Source organism: Felis catus, chromosome C2 (genome assembly GCF_018350175.1).
Source record: "Felis catus isolate Fca126 chromosome C2, F.catus_Fca126_mat1.0, whole genome shotgun sequence".
In the NCBI taxonomy this organism is placed as follows: domain Eukaryota; kingdom Metazoa; phylum Chordata; class Mammalia; order Carnivora; family Felidae; genus Felis; species Felis catus.
This window is the reverse complement of record NC_058376.1, coordinates 2376927-2396501: the sequence shown is the minus strand read 5'-3', so window position 1 is coordinate 2396501 and position 19575 is coordinate 2376927. Positions and strand designations below refer to the sequence as shown.

Below are 19575 nucleotides of genomic sequence, written 5' to 3'. Positions count from 1 at the left end.
AGTTGTGCAGCTCAATGAGAAGACTGTTCATTTTTGTTCACTGATTTAGTGGATGCTTATTGAGAGCTGTGTAGGTACCAGGTGCTGTTCTGAATGTAATAGGGAACAAAACAAAACCCCTTCCTTCATGGGGTTGACGAAGGGGAAGCATAAATAACTTACGGTGGGAAAATAAATAGCTTGAAGTCAGACAGTGTGATAATGAGAATAAATAACTTGACGTCAGGCAGTGTAATGGGTGAGGGCCGCAGGAGGGGTTGTGGGTGAAGGGGCAGAGTGTGACGCTAGGTGCTGGGTGATCTCGGACAGTGCGGTCCTGGAGGCCGTCTGAGGAGGCGGCACCGGCACAGAGGCCCGAGTGGAATGTGAGAGGCAGCCAGGGGAACGCTAGGCAGGGGGCTGGCCGAGGGGCCTGCTGGTGGAGGCTCCTGGGGGGGTGCGAGGGGGGCACCTCCCTGAGTGTGCACTTGGACAGCTCTGCATAAATCCCAGTCAGTGAAGGATGCTGTTGTAAGTTGGCACTCGAGATGTTTACTAACGTCAGCGTGCCAACACGGAGTCATACCCGGTGGGGACATAGCCTGAAATGGTATAACCGCTCTCTTTTGGAGTGAGTGAATAGATTGAATTTTTGCCATATGGATTGAATGACTAGTTATCATGGGCTCTTATGCTTCCTTTAAGACCGTGTTTGAGTCTGGGGCTGTCCGTGAGAATTGGGGAGCCTCGTTGGAAGGTTTTGACAGGCAAGAATTTTTACCTTCTGCCCCCCACTACTACTCCTTCTGTGTGCCTCCTGTCCTTCCTCTAGGAGCGTGATTTAGGTAGCTGACACGGTTGAGTTAGAGACAGGCGTGAGGCTTAAGGATGGGTGAAAATGGGTGAGGGAGACGGAACAGACAGCACGGTCGCGTGAACGGGCTGCTCTCGGCGCCCGGGCGGAGGGGAGCCGGCACAGCGTGCCCCAGCCCAGGCCTCGAGCCTTCTCCCGGAGCTGGCCGAGCGCGGAGCCTGGGCCTCCCTGACCCCGAGCCCGGCAGTCTCCCGTTGCCTCCCGACCTGCTCGTGACCCCCTGGGTGCGGGACGCCGGTGTGCCTCGTGGCCCGGGCGCGCTGCCTTGTGCCTGTCATCGGTTGCCGAGTACCGGGCGGGCCGCGGGCCGTCACTACCCGGTCCGCACGTCTCTAGACTGGTTCCGTGCCAACGCTGAGGGGGCGGACCGGTGGCGAGGGGGCGACCGGTTGTTCAGCTGCCCGTCGGTACCCGGGGTCCCGCAGCCCCGAGCGAGAACCTCGGTGAGGTGAAGTAATGTGTCGTCAGCGCCTTTCATGATGTGTGTCTGTTTAGATGGTGCCAACTGGCTGACTTTTTTCTGCCAGCCGGTGAAGAGCTGGAACGGACTGATCCTCCGAAAGCCCATAGACATGGAGAAGCGGGAGTTGATACAGAGGCAGGAAGCCACCCTGTTGGACCTGCGCAGTTACCTGTTCTCTCGCCAGTGCACCTTGCTCCTCTTCCTGCAGAGGCCGTGGGAGGTGGCCCAGCGCGCCCTGGAGCTGCTGCACGGCTGCGTGCAGGAGCTGAAGCTCCTGGAAGTGAGTCCCCCGTTCTCCGTTTCCCCACTGCCTCGTTGTTCAAACACAGGACTCCGAGCCCCAACACCAGGCATCGAACCGTTGGTGCCTGACGGAAGAGTTTTCTTTTTTTCTGAACGTTCTTAATTTTTAGCGTACCGTTTGTTCCCCTTTACGTGAATTAACCGTTCAAAAGTGTCATTTCCGCTCTCAACGCGGTGGAGTTCGTGTGGCCCGAAGCAAGGTGTTTCTTCATATAAGTTTTTCAGGTGCCTTTGGCTTATTCTGGGGGTCAGGGCCGGGGGGCGGAGGGGGCGGGCTGGTCTTCCCTGAGAAGGAGAGCTCACCTGGCAGACACGCAGTGTTAGGTTTTGTAGGTGGACCTCCGTCTTACTGCAGGACCGTCTTTTGTCTTGCACGTGAACACACGGGTAGCACCGTGAGGGACGCACACCGGCTGTGCCACGTGCGTCAGCAGCACGGAGCCTTGGCCAGGTACGTCGTGAATGCGTGTGCGCATGTGCGGGTGAGTGGGGGAGACCAGGCAGTGAGGCTTGACGCTGTGCGTCGCTAGTGAGGCGTTTGCCTTGAAGGATGGCCTCCCTGCAGGCCCGCTGCGCTCGCCCACGGCCCACGGACCCAGACACGTTGCAGTGAAGTAAAGGGAACTTTATTGACGGTCTCGTGGGGGGTGGGGGGGGTGTCCTCACCTTTTTTGTTTCTTTACCCGGAAAAAGGCACACATGCACATACAGAATCTTGCACACAATTTCAGAGGATTCGTAGACACCCCCACCCCACCCCACCCCCCCCGTTCCCCGGTTAAGAACTAAGTGAGTGTTTGAACTGCATCTTACAAATGAGGAAAGTGGGCCTGGAAATGGTTAGACTTACCCAGTAACACAGCGAGTCTCAGCATCAGACCCTCCACGCCAGACTCGCGTTCTTTCTGTCACACCCCTGCCAGTGTGTCGAGGGCCGCAGTTATAAGAGGTCCTGGCGTATAATTGTACTGCATGAGCCGAACCATGGTGGAGTGTCTTTCGTTATACGGTGACTTGGATCCTGTGTATCCTAGAATGCCAAGTAATAGCCACTTAGTTTGAATAATCTTAATTTAAACAAATTTTTTTTTTTACCCAAATGAAATTATTTTAGTTGATTTCTAAAGGAGAAATGCTTAGCCTAGCTGAGCCACAAACTCAGGAATGTAAGAATTTGTATCAAATTATTTTTTTTGCCTAGATACTAAACCGAGCAAATGAGGGAAATAGCATTTTCCACCTTGAAATGATACTCTTTTGGCTTCGTCTAACCACATAGACTTGGGTGATCTGCTTTGGCCTCTCCGATCTGACCGTACAGACCAGGGGGCCGTGAGGTAACCGTTCATTAATTGGACAGGGCTGTCTGTGTTCGTGTGCCTAGATACTTCACCTGATTCCGAGATTTTGTCACCTTTAGCGGATGGGGGGGGGAAGCAGGGTGTGTGGGAGAGGCCACGCAGTTCACACTCAGTACCTTCAAAGCGATGACCCCGGGAGGGTTATTAGGAAGCACTGTCTACGGCACAGGGCACGGGTGGGAAACCGCGGAGGGTGTTGCAGCCAGTCTCTAGTGCTGGTCCCCCTCCTGTCACAAACCGAAGGATTTAAAAATCTGTCCAAGAGGCTTTCTCTCGCCTTAGGAAATTGACTGGTCCCGGCACGGCAGCCAGTCTGGGGGGAGAGGAGACACTGGGAGAGTGGTGAGGGCTGCTGGCCCTGCAGGGAGGGAGCCGGGCCCCTGCGGCCCCGTCCTTACACCTTCTGTAAGCTGGAGGCGGGGGAGCCTGTGGAAGTGTTAAGTACAGCTCCCTGGATCTGGGAGGCCTGCCCGGGGACACCAGCACAGGGTAGGCATGGGGGGACCATTTCCTCAGATGCCGGCTCCCAGGTGTCCTGGTCCCACCACGGATCCCTTCTTGTCCCGACGCACCAGACGGGGCCAGTGGGCTACACGGGGACGTGCATGGTGGCCCGCTCTTCCGTGGCCCTGCCGCCCACCCCAGCTCGTCTCCCGAGCGCTGTGATACTTCTGGCCATGGCAGGAGTACGCGGAAATGGGGCACCCTTCCGGCTGGAAAGAGGCACGTGAGCAGCAGGTGGCTTGGGCTCTGTTCGGAGCCGCTCCTGGCTCGGGGTCGGCAAGTCAGCCGGAAGTGGTAGGATTCTGCAGGCTCTCGTCCTCCCCGTGCAGGTGCCCCGAGGGCTTGGCACACGCTTGGTGTCGTGTTGTGCTCTTCACATCCCTTGTGGTAATGTTTCCGCTCCCTTCTTTCCTGAGTAAAGTGGTCATCGTCATCGACCGTTCCTCCGGGGGAGGCCGCCCCCCGCTTTCAATCACGTTGATTGTACTTGGCACCTCTCCGTTTCTGCCGTGTCCTGCTTGCTCTGCGTGGACCACAGCTGGATTCGGGGTGGGGACACACACCCCACTGTCCGCTTTCCCTTTGTCCATGCTAGCGACCCACCTTCTCGTTCCCTCTTCTCCGCGTGCCGGACCATCCGTCGGCGTCCCCGCCGCACGAGGGCCATGGACAGTAGCTGGGCCCTGGAAGCGTGGCCTGCCGGTTAAACCGCGCGGGGCCCAGAGCTGCCGACCTCCTTTGTCGACTCCGCTCGTCCCACGGCTGAGCCTGCGGAGTCCTCACGCAATACCTGCTCTCACGTGTGGTCAGCCGTCCGCTTGTAGCTGTCCAGTGGGAGCTTCCCTTTGTCCCCTGTCCTGTCCCAGCAATTTGGCCATGATCGGTCGGCTTTGGGGAAGACAGTCTAGCGTAGGCTGGGAGGGGGGGCTCTGGAGCCAGACTGTCTGTGCTTGGACCCCACCTACCCCTCCCCGCCGAGACTTTGACTCACTTACCCCTCAGAGCTCCCCTTTTCCATCTGTGAGATGGAGGCAGACCCGTAGCTGCCATTCGGGTGGTGAGGACTCAAGAGGTGATGCGCATCCAGGGAGCAGAGCCGCAGCGCCTGCGTGTGTCAGCCCTTCGGACTCAACTTGTCATCTCAGCCTCTCTCTGTAGGTTGGTTTTGGGTGAGGGAGAACACTGTTAGGTCCTGAGTAACAGTTTTTCCGTTAGCAGTTACCTAGAAAAGTTTACTCTTAGGGTTTCTTTTAAGTTTTTGTAGAAACTTTCAAAATCCCAAAGACCTCAAATTATTTACGTTTTCTGTACATTTAATTCTACTCTAAAAAATAGACTCAGTTCCCGGTGTCTGGGATAGCTTTTTGGCGGGGTGTTTTCTCTCATCCGTGTCAGTGGCCAGTGCGGAGCTGTGGCTCTGACCCCAGCCGAGGGGGCTTGCGATGGTGCCGTGTGCGGAGGGAGAGGCCGGCGACCCGGCCAGCTTGCAGGCTGGGCCCGTGAGTGGCTCTTTTGGGGTCAGGCTGCTTTTGTGAAGTCTGTTAAGCCTAAGTGTTACAGCCTGTTTGTGCATTTCCGATTACGACGTTTCTTTAGCAGAAGACGCTAGTATGTTTGCCTTTATGATTTGTAAAACTCGTCCTCATAACAACTGCCTGGTTGATTTTAGCCCTTGATGTAAAGTATCTTCTTTGAGAGTCGGAGGCCGTGCGGTGGCCAGATGCCGTGGGAGCAAGCCCCCACCTCTGTCATGGGACCTGGCGTCCCACATCACGGGTGCCGGTGAAGAGCCTGGGCCAGCTCTCGTTCAAAATGTGTACAGCTGGGGATCGGGCCTGCCCTGTGAGCTCTGAGGGATCGAGAGGGAACATCCCTAAAGTATGCCAGTGCTGCGCGCGTTCAGATGACGCTTTCACAGGGTTTCTCTTTTTTTTGTACAACATTCAAAAAGATTTTTTCTCCGTTTACCAAAAGTTGAATATATTCTCTGTATAAATTTGGGAGGTAAAGATAAACATACAGAAGAAAACGTCACTGCGTGTCCTGACGGCAGGAGGTTTCCTTTCCGGTCTACGGCCTTTCTGTCTACGGAGGAATGGAGTTGTTTAATCAGTCCTATTTTGAACATTTGAATTGCTCAGAATTATTTGCAATTTGTGTCAGTGTGTATTCTCATCCGTTTGTCTTTACGTGATGTATTCATACAAGTGGACTTGCCCTTTCAAGGACACGTGTTTTTAAAGCTTTTAGTATGCATTGTAGAACTGCCTTCCAGAAAGATCCTCCCACTTTTCAGTTAACAGAGCAGTTCCTATTTCCCTGCACTTTTGGTAAGAAAAAAGTAATAATGTGCAGATATTTTAGTGTTTACCAAATTATAAGTGAGAATATAAGAAAGATATTTTCTAGAAGGCCGTTATACATTTGTTACAATGCCCAAATGATTTTTTTAAAAACGTGTCCTCCATGGGGCGCCTGGATGGCTCAGTCGGTGAAGCGTCTGATTTTGGCTCAAGTCGGGATCTCAGGGTACATGGGTTCGAGCCCTACGCAGGGCTCCATGCTGACAGCTCAGAGCCTGGAGCCTGCTTCGGATTCTGTGTCTTCCTCTCTCTCTGCCCTCCCCTGCTCACGCTTTTTCTCTCTGTCTCTCTCTCTCTCTTTCAAAAAATAAACGTTAAAAGAAAAGTTATGCATTAAAAAATAATAATAAAGTAAATAAAAACGTGTCCCCCTCAGTACCGATTTGTCTTTTGTTGGGTTCGGTTCTGATTATGTTCACAGGGTAGGCCAGGAAGGCTCGGGATCCCAGAAGAGTGACCTGGTCTAGAGACTGGCCGGAGCCATGCACAAGAGGCCAGTCATGGCCAGTCTGCCGGTTTGTGAGCAGGGGCCACGTGTGCTAGAAGCTTCCACATTAAACTGGATGGAACAGAAAAGGCGTGCCTTCCAGGCTGGCCCCTAGGGTTGGTACCCCGAGGTTCGGGCTCAGCAGAGGGCAGAAGCAGAGGTGGGGCTGAGGGGTATAGCTCCGGGTCGTTGAGTGTGTGCTGCTCCAGGCGCTCCGCGGGGCCCCTCCGTGGACAGGTGGAGTTGTTGCGTGACCGTGAGCCACGTGGACCTGAGCTGGCCGAGCAGCAGGAGCGGACGGGAGGACAGGTAAATGCCAGAGGTGTTGCCGAGGAAGAACCGGTGAGGGTTGGTGGCTCTCGGGAAAAGAGAAGAGGGGCTGCCAAGAGTCCTTCGGGAATCAGTCGATGGCTGCAGGGCACGGGGGTAAACACGGGGTGGGGGGTAGGGCGCGCAGATGAGGAAGAACTCGGGAGACCCGCGCCCGAGGGCACTGAGCCAGCCAGGTGAGCAGAGCATCAGAGATCGGTGTCGCCAGGCGGTCGGGGCGGGAGGAGTGTCAAGGCCGCAGAGGCCGCAGCTCTGCACGGCTGCTTCAGTTCAGTTCGGCAAACCGAACTGGCGCCTGCTGTGTGCCAGGGAAGATTTCTAGAGGTGGCCTTGTACGAGCTGGGTTGAAAAGGACTTCCATTCAGCAGGCACTCCTTGAGCACCCGGGCTGTGCCGGGCAAGCGTTGTTCTGGGCACTGCATTTTCAGCAGAGAGCAAGATAGACCAAATCCCATCCCTGGGAGCCTGCTTTCATAGAAGGAGTAGACCGAGTGAGAATTTGCCAGGCGGATGTGGCCTGTGGCGGCAGATACGAGCACGTGTGAGGCAGAGAAAGTTTTACTGAAGGAACTCGAAAGGAGCTCGGTCTTGCTGGAACCTAAGGGACGAGGCGGGCCTTGTCGGGAAGGCTGCAGAGGTACAAGAAGCTGGGTTTTGAGGCGATTATGGAAATATTTGTATGTCATCCTGAAGCCTGGGCTTTGTTCCATAGTCCGGTAAGGAGTCGCTGCGGAGCCATGGAAGGTGAGGGATCTGGTGGGGCAGAGGGCAGAGGGAGGCCAGCGATTAGATGGAGCGGGAAGGAGAGCCAGGGACTGAGGCTGTAATCCGGTGGGGAGGACAGGGTTCGGAACTAGGGCACTTGGGGCACATTAAAAAAAAATTTTTTTTTGAGTTTATTTTGAGAGAGAGAGCAAGCGAGCACATGAGCGGAGAAGGGGCAGAGATTGAGAATCTCAAGCAGGCTCTGTGCTCTTAGCGCAGAGCCCAACACGGGGCTCGAACCCATGAACCGTGAGATCATGACCTGAGCCGAAATCAAGAATCGTTTAACTGAGCCACCCAGGTGATCCCATCAGGGCACATTTTATTTGTTTGTTTATTTACGTTTATTTTTGAGAGAGAGAGAGAGACTGTGTGCGTGGAGGAGGGGCAGAGAGAGAGGGAGACACACAATCCGAAGCAGGCTCCAGGCTCTGAGCTGTCAGTGTGGAGCCCTGCGTGGGGCTCAACTCAATAACCGTGAGATCACCATCTGAGCCGAAGCCAGACGCTTAACCGACCGAGCCACCCAGGCGCCCCTGGGGTATATTTTAAATAAATGGATTCAAGAAAAGTTATTCTGTGTGTCTACTAGATACATGTGGAGATAAATCTTGATCTCCTACCGCACACAAGTAATCCCAGGTGGAGTTTTGGTCTAAGCATGAAAGGTGAAACAAGGGAGCTTCTGGAAGATAGCATGGGAGAACGTCTCCATGGCCTGGAGGCCGGCAGGTATTTCTTACCCAGGACTGCAGAAGAGTGACAGGCCGGACTGCATGGAGATCACAACTTCTCTTCTACGTGTGTGTAAACGCCCAGCATCGAGCGAGTGAAGAGGCCGTGGAGTTGAACCCCGCGGGTTATGCGGTCAGGACCGGCTCTGGCCTGGATGCAGAGCCCTTGCAAATCAGTGAAAAAAGACTGACAGATCAGTAGAAAAATAGGCCGAAGAAGATACCCAAATGGCCGAAAAGCATACGGAGAGGTACTTCATCTCCTTCATCACAGTGAAAGCAGACTGGTGGCAGAGAGATGCCCACACGTGGCCGGGTGGGACCCGGCGCCTCCCTGGGGAGAGCTGTGCTGTGCGGCAGTGCCTGCCAGGACGAAACACACACGCACCCCGGGACCCAGCCGGCCGCCCCCGGCGTCTGCACACACACGGACGCACAGACACACGGACGTGCGTGCCCCAGGAGATGCGTGCAGAAATGCTCGTGGCAGCAGGATTCGGAATTGCCAGAAACGAAGTCACCCGGATGTCTGTCACGTACAAGGGACACAGTCGTGGTCTGTTTGGGCAGTGGACTAGCAGACAGCAGCGAAAACAGGTGGACTTGGACACGGGAGCAAAACAAGTCACACGCTGAGGAATATGTACGTTTTAAATCCGTGTGTACAACGTTCAGATTAAGCAAAAGCAGTCTGTTGTGAAGCGTCTAACCAGGGATGGGTTTGCAAAGGGGATGGCAACCGGCGGGGCTGGTGGGGGGTCGGGGGGGGGGCACACTGCACGTGTGATTCTCCAGCAGGGGGTGGGCACGCTGGGGTGCTTAGGATGCTATGTTTTTAGTGTTTGGTCTTAGAAAAAATGTAAGTTTAACAAGAATAAAAAGAATGCCTTTAACTTGAGGCTTAGAAAATGGTAAAACAGCTCTTGGGTTAGTAATAACAGCGGTACAAGGAAAGGGGGGACTTTAGGAAACTAAAGAAGAAACACAGGTATCCCCGATTTTCCCAAGTTTGCTTTACAAAGGGCTTGTCTTGGTACCTGTTCTCACCGACCAGGAGAAGTCTCGGAGAGGCTTCCTGCTTTTAGGGAAGAAAACGTGAGAAGCGTCCAGTCTGTTCTGCAGGGGCCGTAGCCGAGGCGGCGTGCACCTGCGCGGCCCCGGGACCTGCACGCAGCTCCGCAGCCTCCAGCCGCCGCAGCTCTGAGCCATGTCCCTGAGCGCCGGGCTTGATCGCGACCGATTTTGTGCACGTTAGCGAAACGGGTCCCAGGGAGCAGGAGAGCCTAAGAGGTGGTTTTGGGGTCTGGAAACGCTAGAAAACTTTTCCATGTAAATTAGGGGTAACTGCGTGTTCACTTTATGCCGTTTAGGACTTGCCGAAGGTTCATGGGAACGCTGTGCCTGCGGATAGTGGGTGACACCTGTATTAAGAAATCAGTTTTAAAAGTCTGTCGTTTACAAAAGAGGTTCTCCAGAAGGCCCAGAAGTCTGTGGACAGGTGGTCAGCATCCTTCTTGTTCCATCCTCGTCAAGAGCTGCTGAGCCCACCGCCCGGTTCCAAGTGACACAAAGAGCTGTGGCAGGCTCGCCTTCAGCAGAGGAGAGGCTCATCTTTGCTGGGTTTGGGCGGCGTGGGGTTGGGGGGCTGTGGGTTTCGGGGGGCTGTCGCCACCCGGGTGAGTCCCGTGGCACACTCGAGTGTTTGTTGACGCACGTGTGTCCCGCAGGGGCCGCCGCACCCAGACCGGCCTGCAGAGGCGAGTGGGGTTGTTTGAGTGGGTCTAGAACTGGATCTCGTGGAGACTTGCTGCCGTGGCTGTAAACAAGCCCTCTTTCCCAGAGTTCATGGGACTTTGGAGCAATTCTCAAGCTGTACCACGGTGGACGGAAAGAACGTTTAGAAAAGACTGACGACACCAGACAAAAATCGGAACTCGCACGGGCTGATACAAGTGCGAATGTGTCCAGCCGCTTTGGAAAACTTTTTGTCACTGTCTGCTCAAGCTGCAACCCGTGCCTGTCCGTGGACTCAGCAATCCCAGATTCCTAGGTACGTGCCAAGAAAAATGAGTCCCGCCGAAGGACAGTAGGAGCTTGTGAACTAGCAGGAGGGTCTGACCTTGGCTGACGTCCTGGCTTGGGTTCCCTGGAAACGGATGGAGCTGGTGCAGTTGTGTTCCAGACAGCCTGGCTTAGGACCGGGTCGGGTCACCAGTCGCCTGGACTGGGAGATGACAGACGTCTGATGGGGAGCCCGTGTTCTCAGCCCCCCTTGATGGCGGCTCTTGTAACCGCCCCTTGCCGTACCCGTGCAGCTGTTACCAGAGACCGTGGCTCCCGTGGGCAGTGAGGCATCCCGAGAGACCCGGTGTTGATCTCTCCTCCTTGCCCTGATGCCGCAGGGATCCCTGCAGGAGAGGGGCACCTGATGCTGCCCGCCTTCTCCTCCCGTGTGGATTGGTTCCGGGGCTTGGGGGTCTCCCGAGTCTGAGAAGGCTGCTCCCCTAGAGAGGCAGGCAGCACTACCAAGAGTTTTGCCCATAGTAGCCAAACCCCGGAAACCACCCAAAGGCCTGTGGACAGGTGGATGGACGCATACGTTGTGGCGGATCCGTAGGAAGGCGTATGGCCCAGCGGTAGGAACAGGCCTCTGACAAGCCTGGCAAGGTGGGATTGCACTGTTCCGTCCGTTCCATGTGATTCCGCTCATGGGAAGGGCAGCAATCAGGCAGAAGTCACCGGTGGCGACAGAGGACGGAAGGGGGTTCCTCTTGGGGTGGGTGTTGACCGGGAAGAGGGCCTCGAGGGGACCTTCTAAGGTAACGCAAGTGGTCAGTTCTCGATTTGAGTGCTGCTTATATTTGTACAACTTCACAGAGCTCTAAACTTAGGATTTGTATCCTTCACACATCTCCCCGTATGTGTTTGTAACTTAGTTTTTTAAAGCAATGAGGAAAGTATGGCTACGATTATACTTTAAGCGAAATTTGTTTCACGAGTGTTTCTGGAAGTCTTAGATGAGCCACTTCTGAAGTCCTGGCTGCCGGAGCCCAGCTCTGTCAGGCCCGGAGATGTGTTGAGAAGCATGCAGAGGGTCGCTGGTCCCTTTGGGGTGTTTAGTTGGGATTTGCTTGGGAGCCAAGACGGACGGACACACGTAAGTAGCAGGGCGAGAGGCCGGTGCACCTCGAAGCCCGAGATCAGGGGGTGCTGTGAGGTGCCGCGGGCCGTGCCGATTAACGCGCACGTGTCCCCCAGGAGGAGCTTCCACGGAAGAGGGCGTGTGCCGGAAAGTGCCAGGAGCTGCGGTCACCTCTGCGAAGGGAGCCAGTGAGAGCGCTGAGGTTACCGAGCGGACCTGCGGGAGCCAGGGGAGGGGCCGGCTGGGGGGCACCCGTTCCGGTCCCGGAACAAGCGCCGGGTCTGGGTAGTAGAGCGCCTCCCCTTGGTTCCTGTGCGGCACCTGCCGGCTGGGTCGCTCTGCTGGCTCTGGCCTCCGCCGCGGCGCAAGTCGAAGCTCCAGCAGCGGCCGGTGGCGGCCACGAGTGCTGCCCTGTTTACCCCCAGAAAAGCTGCCGCTCGCTGACCCTGCCGCTTTCTCTTACACACTGCTTTCCAGAGGGCGGTGCTTGCTCCTTGCAGAAAAGAAAGATGCCAGGAACATACCTATTCCACGGTCTTTCCACGAACTAAAACCTTCATATCGCGGCGTGTGCCTCTTTAGGGTCTGCACGTGCACACGGGTGCCCTCTGGGTGCCTCACTCTCAGGTTCTTGGCCACTTTCGCTCCTCCCAGCAAGTGCTCCGATCCCGGAAACCTGCCAGCCCACACCTGGCCCTTCTCAGCGTCCATTGCCCCGTGACCCCTCCTAGTGCTCCCCCTGCTCCCCTGCAGCCCTTCTCGGTGCTCCCCCGCCCACGTGTTCTCTCTCAGAGCTCCCCCCTGCACCCCTCACTGTGGTCCCTGCCATGGTCCCCCCGAGTGCTCCTCCCTGCAGCCCCTCCCGGTGCTCCCCGTATGGCCCCTCCTGGTGCTCCCCCCACACGGCCCTGTCAGTGCCCTCTTTAGCAGCCCCTCTCAGTGCTCCCCGCCATGGTCCCTTCAGGTGCTCCCCTCCCAAGGCTCTCCCTGTGCTCTTCCCTGCGGCAGCTGCCTGCTGTGACGACCGGGGTTTCCCTTTCCCTCTCTGGGTTCGTCCGAATCAGAAGCACTGTGCGCAGCCTTGATACGTGCGCTTTATTCTCGCGGGCAAGTAACCAGTGTGTGCCCGAGGAGAGGTGGCGTTCAGCAGAAGTTTCCACAGAACGGCTGCCTGTGGCCGCAGGGTCTTGGAAGGTGACAGTACCCAGGACGTGTGGCACCTAGTTCGCAGGAGGGCCCGCCGAGCTGAGTCAGCTGACTGAGAGCCCACCCCGGTTTGGGGAGGGAGGGACGTGCCCCATCAGGCTCCCGGGCTGTGTCCTGCTGACAGTTCTTCTGCGCGTCCCTGCGTGTGGTCCGTTGTCTCTGCCAGGTTTTCTCCTCAAACATCTAAACGGTTCATCTCATTTTGCAGAGACGGGGCAGTTTGGCTTTTACAGGACCATGAAACGGCACCCTGGTTCCTTCTAGTTGGTTCCAGGTCCTTTTATTTGTGCTCAGGGTGTGTTGAAGGAGGCTTTTTGTCAGCGTTAGCAGCTTCCCTCGTCACATGGTGTAGAATTACCTCTGACGTTCCCATTTTTGAATAGTTCATACTAACATATCGCAGCAAAGCGGGATACCAGATGTAAGATCCCTCATGACATTAGTGCCACCAAGAAAAACGGTCGGTCCTGTCAACTTTGTGTTAAGATGCCATTGACGGGAGACACATTCCTACTTCAGAGGTGCTTAAGTGTGGGAAAAAGTGCATCTCAGAATTGGTTCCGTGCAGTTGATGGTTTTTTGTGTACGTGGTAATGTAATATTTATCTTACTGGTCCTTTAACGGAGAGACTCAAATACAACAGTCGAGAGGATAATGTGATGAACTTCTGGGTGACCCGTCCCCAGCCGCAGCAGACGACCATTCTCTTGTTTCATCCGTGTCCCTGCCCGCTTTCCCCTGCATTATTTTTAGGCAGATCTTAGACATCATGTTTTAATTGTGGGTAGTCGTTCACTGTGTATCTCGAGGCAGCAAGAGTTCTTTTTAACAAACATAACGACGCCTGAGGAGATTACCACGTTGTATAATTCCCGAGTGTCACCTGACAGCTACTTGATGTTCGCATCTCACGTACGGAGCGTGATCTTTCTGAAGTGGGGCCCAGTGCTCATGTGAGGTCCTGGCCTCTGCCCTTTGTCACGTGGCCTCTTCAGACTTAGAGTGAGTGCTGACAGTCCCCCTTTTTGTGGGCTTCTTTTCTTAATGATCTTTCCAGACTATATTATTGAACGTTCTATCCCTGCCCGGTCTCTCCTGTCGTTGGAAATATAAAACCAAATACCGTGTTTGGACGTAGATCACCCCTCCCCTCTCCATAAGCGAGCCGATGGGATTATTGTTCCGTCCCTTCTCTCCCCTGATAGTTTTGCAGATGGCGGCCCGTTATTTGGGCCGCACTTGAAGGGGCGCACTAGGACGTGGGGGTTCCGATGCCTTCCCTGGGCGCTGTCCTCACGGCCACACTTACACCCTCCAGGTCTCTGTCCCGCCTGGCGCTCTGGACTGCTGGGTGTTCCTGAGCTGTCTGGAGGTGCTGCAGAGGATAGAAGGTTGTTGTGACCGGGCACAGATAGACTCGAACATTGCCCACACCGTGGGCTTATGGAGCTATGCCACCGAGAAGGTAACCGTGCCAGATGCAGATGTGGGCGTTGTTCGTGGGCTGTGCGCCTGGGGCGGACGGGCGGAGGGAGCCGTTTGGAGAAGCGTCCACGGGGTCACTGCACGGGCCGTTCTGGTTACTTCAGGGCGTGTCTGGGAGCAGGGATGCGCCAGATGGCTCCCTGACTGCTGAAGATGTTCCACGCCAGGAATTGGGGGAGGGGGTACGAAGAAGGGTGAGCCGGAAGTGTGTAGCAATGCAAGTGGCTTCTGCGTGAGTGACCGACGGTCACCGCGTGTGTGCAGAGGATGGTCTGCTGGCGTCAGGGTGGCCGGGCGCAGACCGGGCGGGAGGCCTGGGGAGGCTCAGGACGGTGTGGGTCGGTTAGTGGCGTAAGCTCAGAACTGCCAGCCTCGGAATCACTCAGGATTCTTGCACACGGGTGTGAATCCGAGCTGGTCCCAGTGAGATACGTTTTTATATGCAGATAAGAATTATTTGGATAGGAAGGCTAAATTTCTTCTAGGATTTAGTTGGATTTTAATTTGTGTATTCAAATTCATAAATTCTCTGCTGATCGCTTCTGTAAATAACGGAAAATGGTGGGTTTATCTCAACAGCTAAAGTCCTTGGGCTATCTGTGCGGACTTGTGTCGGAAAAAGGACCTGACTCAGAGGACCTCAACAGGACAGTTGACCTTCTGGCAGGTTTGGGAGCTGAGCGACCCGAAACAGGTACTTCTGGACGTGTGTCTGTGCACTGGCACAGTGGACAGGGACGAAGACGTCGCTCGCATCTTGCCACATTTAACTCATATTCTGACAGTGTAATTGCTCCCATTTGGGAGATTGTGCTCCTTGTTAGCTGACCAGGTTAATACACAGAGTGTTTTACCATTTAATAGTGTCAAGAAATGTTAGAGATGGTGTAAGAAATTGGAAGGATTTTAAAAAACGTTTGAGTCTCTCATAGGCTTGAATGAGCGGATCATGACTTTTTACAGCCTGTGTGGAGTCAAAATGCACCAGTCTCCCTCTGAATTAACAGGGGACCTAGTTTCCTAACAGTATGGCCAGAGAAATCCTTTTACTCAGTAAACTACTCCTAGGTCATAAAGCCCTTTGAAAGGAGCCTTCCCGATTCTTGGAGGTGTGAACTGAGACGTAAGAGTGTGATTTAGCCCAAGCCTTGCTGAGGTCTGGCCCGCGGGCAAACCGAAAGTATCCGGCGGGCCGTGCGGTGTTCACATTCCACGGTGACCACTTGGGTGAGACCACTTCCGATCGTTGTGGAAGTGATGGAATTAAAAACTCTGGTCTCGGGGCGCCTGGGTGGCGCAGTCGGTTAAGCGTCCGACTTCAGCCAGGTCACGATCTCGCGGTCTGCGAGTTCGAGCCCCGCGTCAGGCTCTGGGCTGATGGCTCGGAGCCTGGAGCCTGTTTCCGATTCTGTGTCTCCCTCTCTCTCTGCCCCTCCCCCGTTCATGCTCTGTCTCTCTCTGTCCCCAAAATAAATAAAAACGTGGGAAAAAAAAATTAAAAAAAAAACAAAAACAAAAAAACTCTGGTCTCAGTCAAGAATGAAACACCATGTGAAGGGTTGCAGACTATTTCGTGACTGTATTGCTTGGACAAGCACGGAAGTGGGGATGGAGTTCTGGGGGGGGCGCGGCTGTTTGTGGGTCCACAGGCAGCAGGTGCAGGTGAGTGCCTCTCCCCGTGGCATTCGAGGGTGACTGTAGACTCATGACGGGTCCGAGGATGTGTGTAGGAATGCAAGTGGCTTCTGCGTAAGTGACTGACGGTCACCCCGTGTGTGCAGAGGATGGCCTGCTGGCGTCAGGGTGGCCGGGCACAGACTGGGCGGGAGCCCTTGAGAGCTCAGGACGATGCGGGTTGGTTAGTTAGGACTGCCAGGCTCAGAATCACTCAGAATTCTTACACACAGGTATGGATGAATAAGGATGAAAAAGGACTGAGAGTAAATAAGGACTCTTATTTCTTTTTAAGCCAACACAGCTCAGAGTCCTTATAAGAAGCTCAAAGAAGCATTATCATCAGTAGAAGCTTTTGAAAAACACTACTTAGTAAGTATTACAAATGATACCTGTCTACCCGCGGCCCAAGGCTGTCTCCAGAAGGCTCTGTTGACCTTGGGGCTGAGAATGGGATAGTGTTCGGGACCTCCTCCTTGTGGGCCTTTTCCACTTCTTGGTGGGTGCCCTAGGGAGCTACGGGTGACACCCAGGATAGTTGCTGTTCGTTAAATGTGCATTGGTATCCATGGTGCCATAATTAGGCATGAAAGCATCTTTGGATGTTTATAATTTTGTTCAGAGTGATACTGCACGTTCAATACAATAGAAATTGTAAGAAAGGCTAATGAATGGTTTTGTGCATACCAGAAAATACGGTAGACTTGAACAAATCTATTGTGCTTCATTTTAAAAGATTTCGATTTGGAGAGACCGTAGGAAGCGCAGTGTAGGTAGGAGCTCGGTGGGCCAGCCGGACTCCTGACTTGCAGGTAACTTGGGAGCATTTGATAGAGCGTTTTTGTCCCTATTGTCCAGAAAGTGAGAAAAATACTAAAAATGTTACCCTATATGGAAAGTACTTTGAGAAGTTAAATATTCTATGCCTGCTGAGCTCCTGTTTCTTTTATCATTAGGCTTCATAATCTATGTACCAGTTAACGACTTTGCATAAATCACACATTGCATAAAAACTCAGCACGAAAATAGATGTAAAGTAAACAGTGATGTCGTTAACAACGAAGCCTTTTGCTTCAGTGCTGGGTAGATACGTGGGGGGTTGCCCAGTGATCAACTACGGGCTCACGCAGATTTCCGCTTTCCCGCAGGATCTGTCCCACGCGGCCATCGAAATGCACACGAGCATCGGAAGGCTCCGGTCTGCTAAGTTTGTTGGGAAGGACCTGGCAGAGTTTTACATGTAATTGAATTTGAAATTTGCTTTGAGTTTCAGACATTTCACGCATGTACTAAGAATGTCAGGTATGGGGTTAATACGAAGCGTACGTAAATGTGCAGAATGAAAAACGTAGAATATGTCAACCGACCGTTATCAGGTGTTTTTTTCTCTTTCTTCTAAAAACCAAATGGAGAGATTTCTCAGCCTGTTACTCTTAATATCTGTGTTTCTTTGTGATCTCTCTGTGATCTTTGTGTTTCTTTAATTAAATTAGTGTAACGTAACCATATACGCAGGTGGTATACATAACATCTATGGTATGTAATAATTTTACTTAATGAAAGAGTTATGAGGAAATGGTTACAAATCTATATTCAGTGGCATAAACTGGGATACCTATTCGTAAGTATTTTGTTACATAGCATTTTCCCCAGTTACCTCAGTTGTCTTCTGGGAAGATGGACAGCCTCGAGGTCAGTGATGTCAACGTCCAGGAGAGTGGGGTGCTCGTGGCGGGTTGAGGGGCGGTGTGCCTGGTGCAGACTAGCGCCAGCTTTGGAGTCGAGAAGACTCCGCGGATTTCTCACATGGCTGATGAAATCGGCCCTTCGAGGAGCTGGCGGTGTGCTTGCTATTTGAGCCCTGGAGAGGGATGTAAATCATAAGGGAAGAGACGGTTAAGTTTGCTTAAATGTGTGTTTGAGACGCTATCTTGAAATCTGTCATTAATAAAGTAATTTTATTAGCCGAAACCAGAAAAGATAACTTACTTTCACTGATTAAAGTGGCCGCAGAGGGCTTCGTAAATCGTCTGAGGGAACTTCCTAGTTTTCCACACGCGCTCGTAACCGCCAGCCAGTCACACACCTGAGGACAGGGCTAGAGTGTGGCACTCCTGAGCCTCCATCTAGTTAATCTGAGGAGTGAGTTTTTAGTCGTTGGAGCGAAGAGGCCGCCCCCTCGGATGCTGTGAGCCGAGCCCCCCCGGACACTGGCTCTGGCGAGGCCGGGGGCTCCAGCGGGCTGGCGCTGGTCCGCCCAGAGGCTCGGCTCCCGGCCCCCGCTTGCCGCAGGCTCGCTGGGGGGCCGCTGGCCTCCGTGTCCGGGGGCTGGGCGCTGGCCTGTAGACTGCCTGCTCTAGAACATGAGAATCTTTGGCTAGAGATAGTAACTGAAGAAGTATTAAAGGTTCTGACCCCTTTGAAACACGGGGACGTAGGAATACCAACGTGCGTCGTTTGATAGCTTGCAAATTTATGTGATTTGAGAATTTGAGAACCTTACTTCTTCAAGAGTAGGCTAGTCAACACTGGAAGGTCTCCCAAGGGTGCCTAGAGCGGACGAGTGCTTGTTCCGCGCTGGCCTTTGTCTAGCGAGCTCAGGAGAGCCCGGACCCTCCAGGGAAGGACGGGGGGTCCGTGTCGTCACCGAGGCTTTGGCAAGCTCTCCTCAGTTGTGCCCTGTTCTACTCTAAACATCTTGAAGGTTTAAACTGGGACTGGAAGATCCTCTTGGGCGATGTGTGTTGCTATTTAAATTCTTCCGGGTTCTCTGTAAATCTCTGAGGCCTGGCGAGGGCCGTTTGCCCGAGTTTCAGAGCCGATCCGAGCTCCCTCTCAGTCGGGCTGTACGGACCGCTTCTGCGTGTGCCCGTCTTTAGCAGGTGCTGTGGCACCGACGCGGGTGGACACGGGCGTCAGCGCTTCCTGGCCAACCAGCCGCGTCCCCGTGGATGAGTCCTTCACCTCGCCTCGCCCTTGGCCTTCCCACGCGTCCTGCTCCCGTGGGGAGCGCCAGAGAGGGACTTAGATGGCACAGGGTCGGTGCAGAGGGTGGCGGGCAGGGCGGGATTGTCCTGAGCCATGACGAAAGCTTCTGTGTGTTGATTTGCAAGGAGGAAAAAGTCTCCACAGAAGGCGGAAGTGTACCTTCAGGGAGCACTGAAGAACTACCTGGCTGAGGGCTGGGCGCTGCCCATCACTCACACGAGGAAGCAACTCGCCGAGTGTCAGAAACACCTTGGACAGACCGAAAAGTATCCTTTGGGTTTAATATTCCCCGCGAAATAGGAGACTTGCTTTCTGTCCGTACGAGCAGCGGGGCCCACGGTGAGCGTTTGGCAGACACCCAACAGCGAAGAGAGGAGAAGCCCGCCTCGTGCTCACGGACTGGGCCGCCTGTAAGTTAGGGGCCCGGTCGGCACGTCTCGCGTCTGTCCTGGAGCTCCTGATAACGTAGGCCCCGAGGAGACTCCGCGCCGGGCTGCACGCGGAGGCCCTGGGGACCGGGAGCCCCTGGTGCCGGTGCCGCTGGGGGAGTGGGGCCTCTTCTCAGATCCTTGACTCTCCTCCAGCTACCTTCAGACCAGTAGCCTTTTGGCCAGCGATCACCACCTGACTGAGGACGAACGGAAGCACTTCTGCCGGGAGATACTCAGCTTTGCCAGCCGACAGACGGACAGCCCAGGTCAGACCCGCTCTTTGCGGGGAGGGGCGGGGGGTGCTTTCAAGAACCTCACTTCTGAAAACCCGCTTCGCGCTGAAGCAGAGTTGGCGCACGGCGTTCTAGTAGTTTCGGGTGTGGGCGTGGCGATTCAGCGGTTCTCTGTGCGCTCCGTGCTCGTCACGACAGGTGTGCTCTTCATCCCCACCCCTCCCGCCTCCCTTCTGGTGACCACCAGTGTGT

The 19575-nt window shown here is 54.4% G+C and overlaps 1 protein-coding gene across 5 annotated transcripts in view; it reads left to right on the top strand.

Annotated features, from left to right (window-relative positions):
* The window catches only part of TRAPPC10 (trafficking protein particle complex subunit 10), an 87560-nt gene that overhangs the window by 42426 nt on the left and 25559 nt on the right, over window positions 1-19575 (top strand). For all 5 annotated transcript variants that reach the window (XM_023238658.2, XM_023238657.2, XM_045036525.1 and 2 more), the window contains 7 exons: window positions 1349-1596; window positions 13831-13977; window positions 14577-14691; window positions 15967-16043; window positions 16820-16911; window positions 18785-18925; window positions 19244-19356. In XM_023238658.2, coding sequence (XP_023094426.1) covers window positions 1349-1596; window positions 13831-13977; window positions 14577-14691; window positions 15967-16043; window positions 16820-16911; window positions 18785-18925; window positions 19244-19356 — 933 coding nt within the window. The remainder of the gene's footprint in view (window positions 1-1348; window positions 1597-13830; window positions 13978-14576; window positions 14692-15966; window positions 16044-16819; window positions 16912-18784; window positions 18926-19243; window positions 19357-19575) is intronic.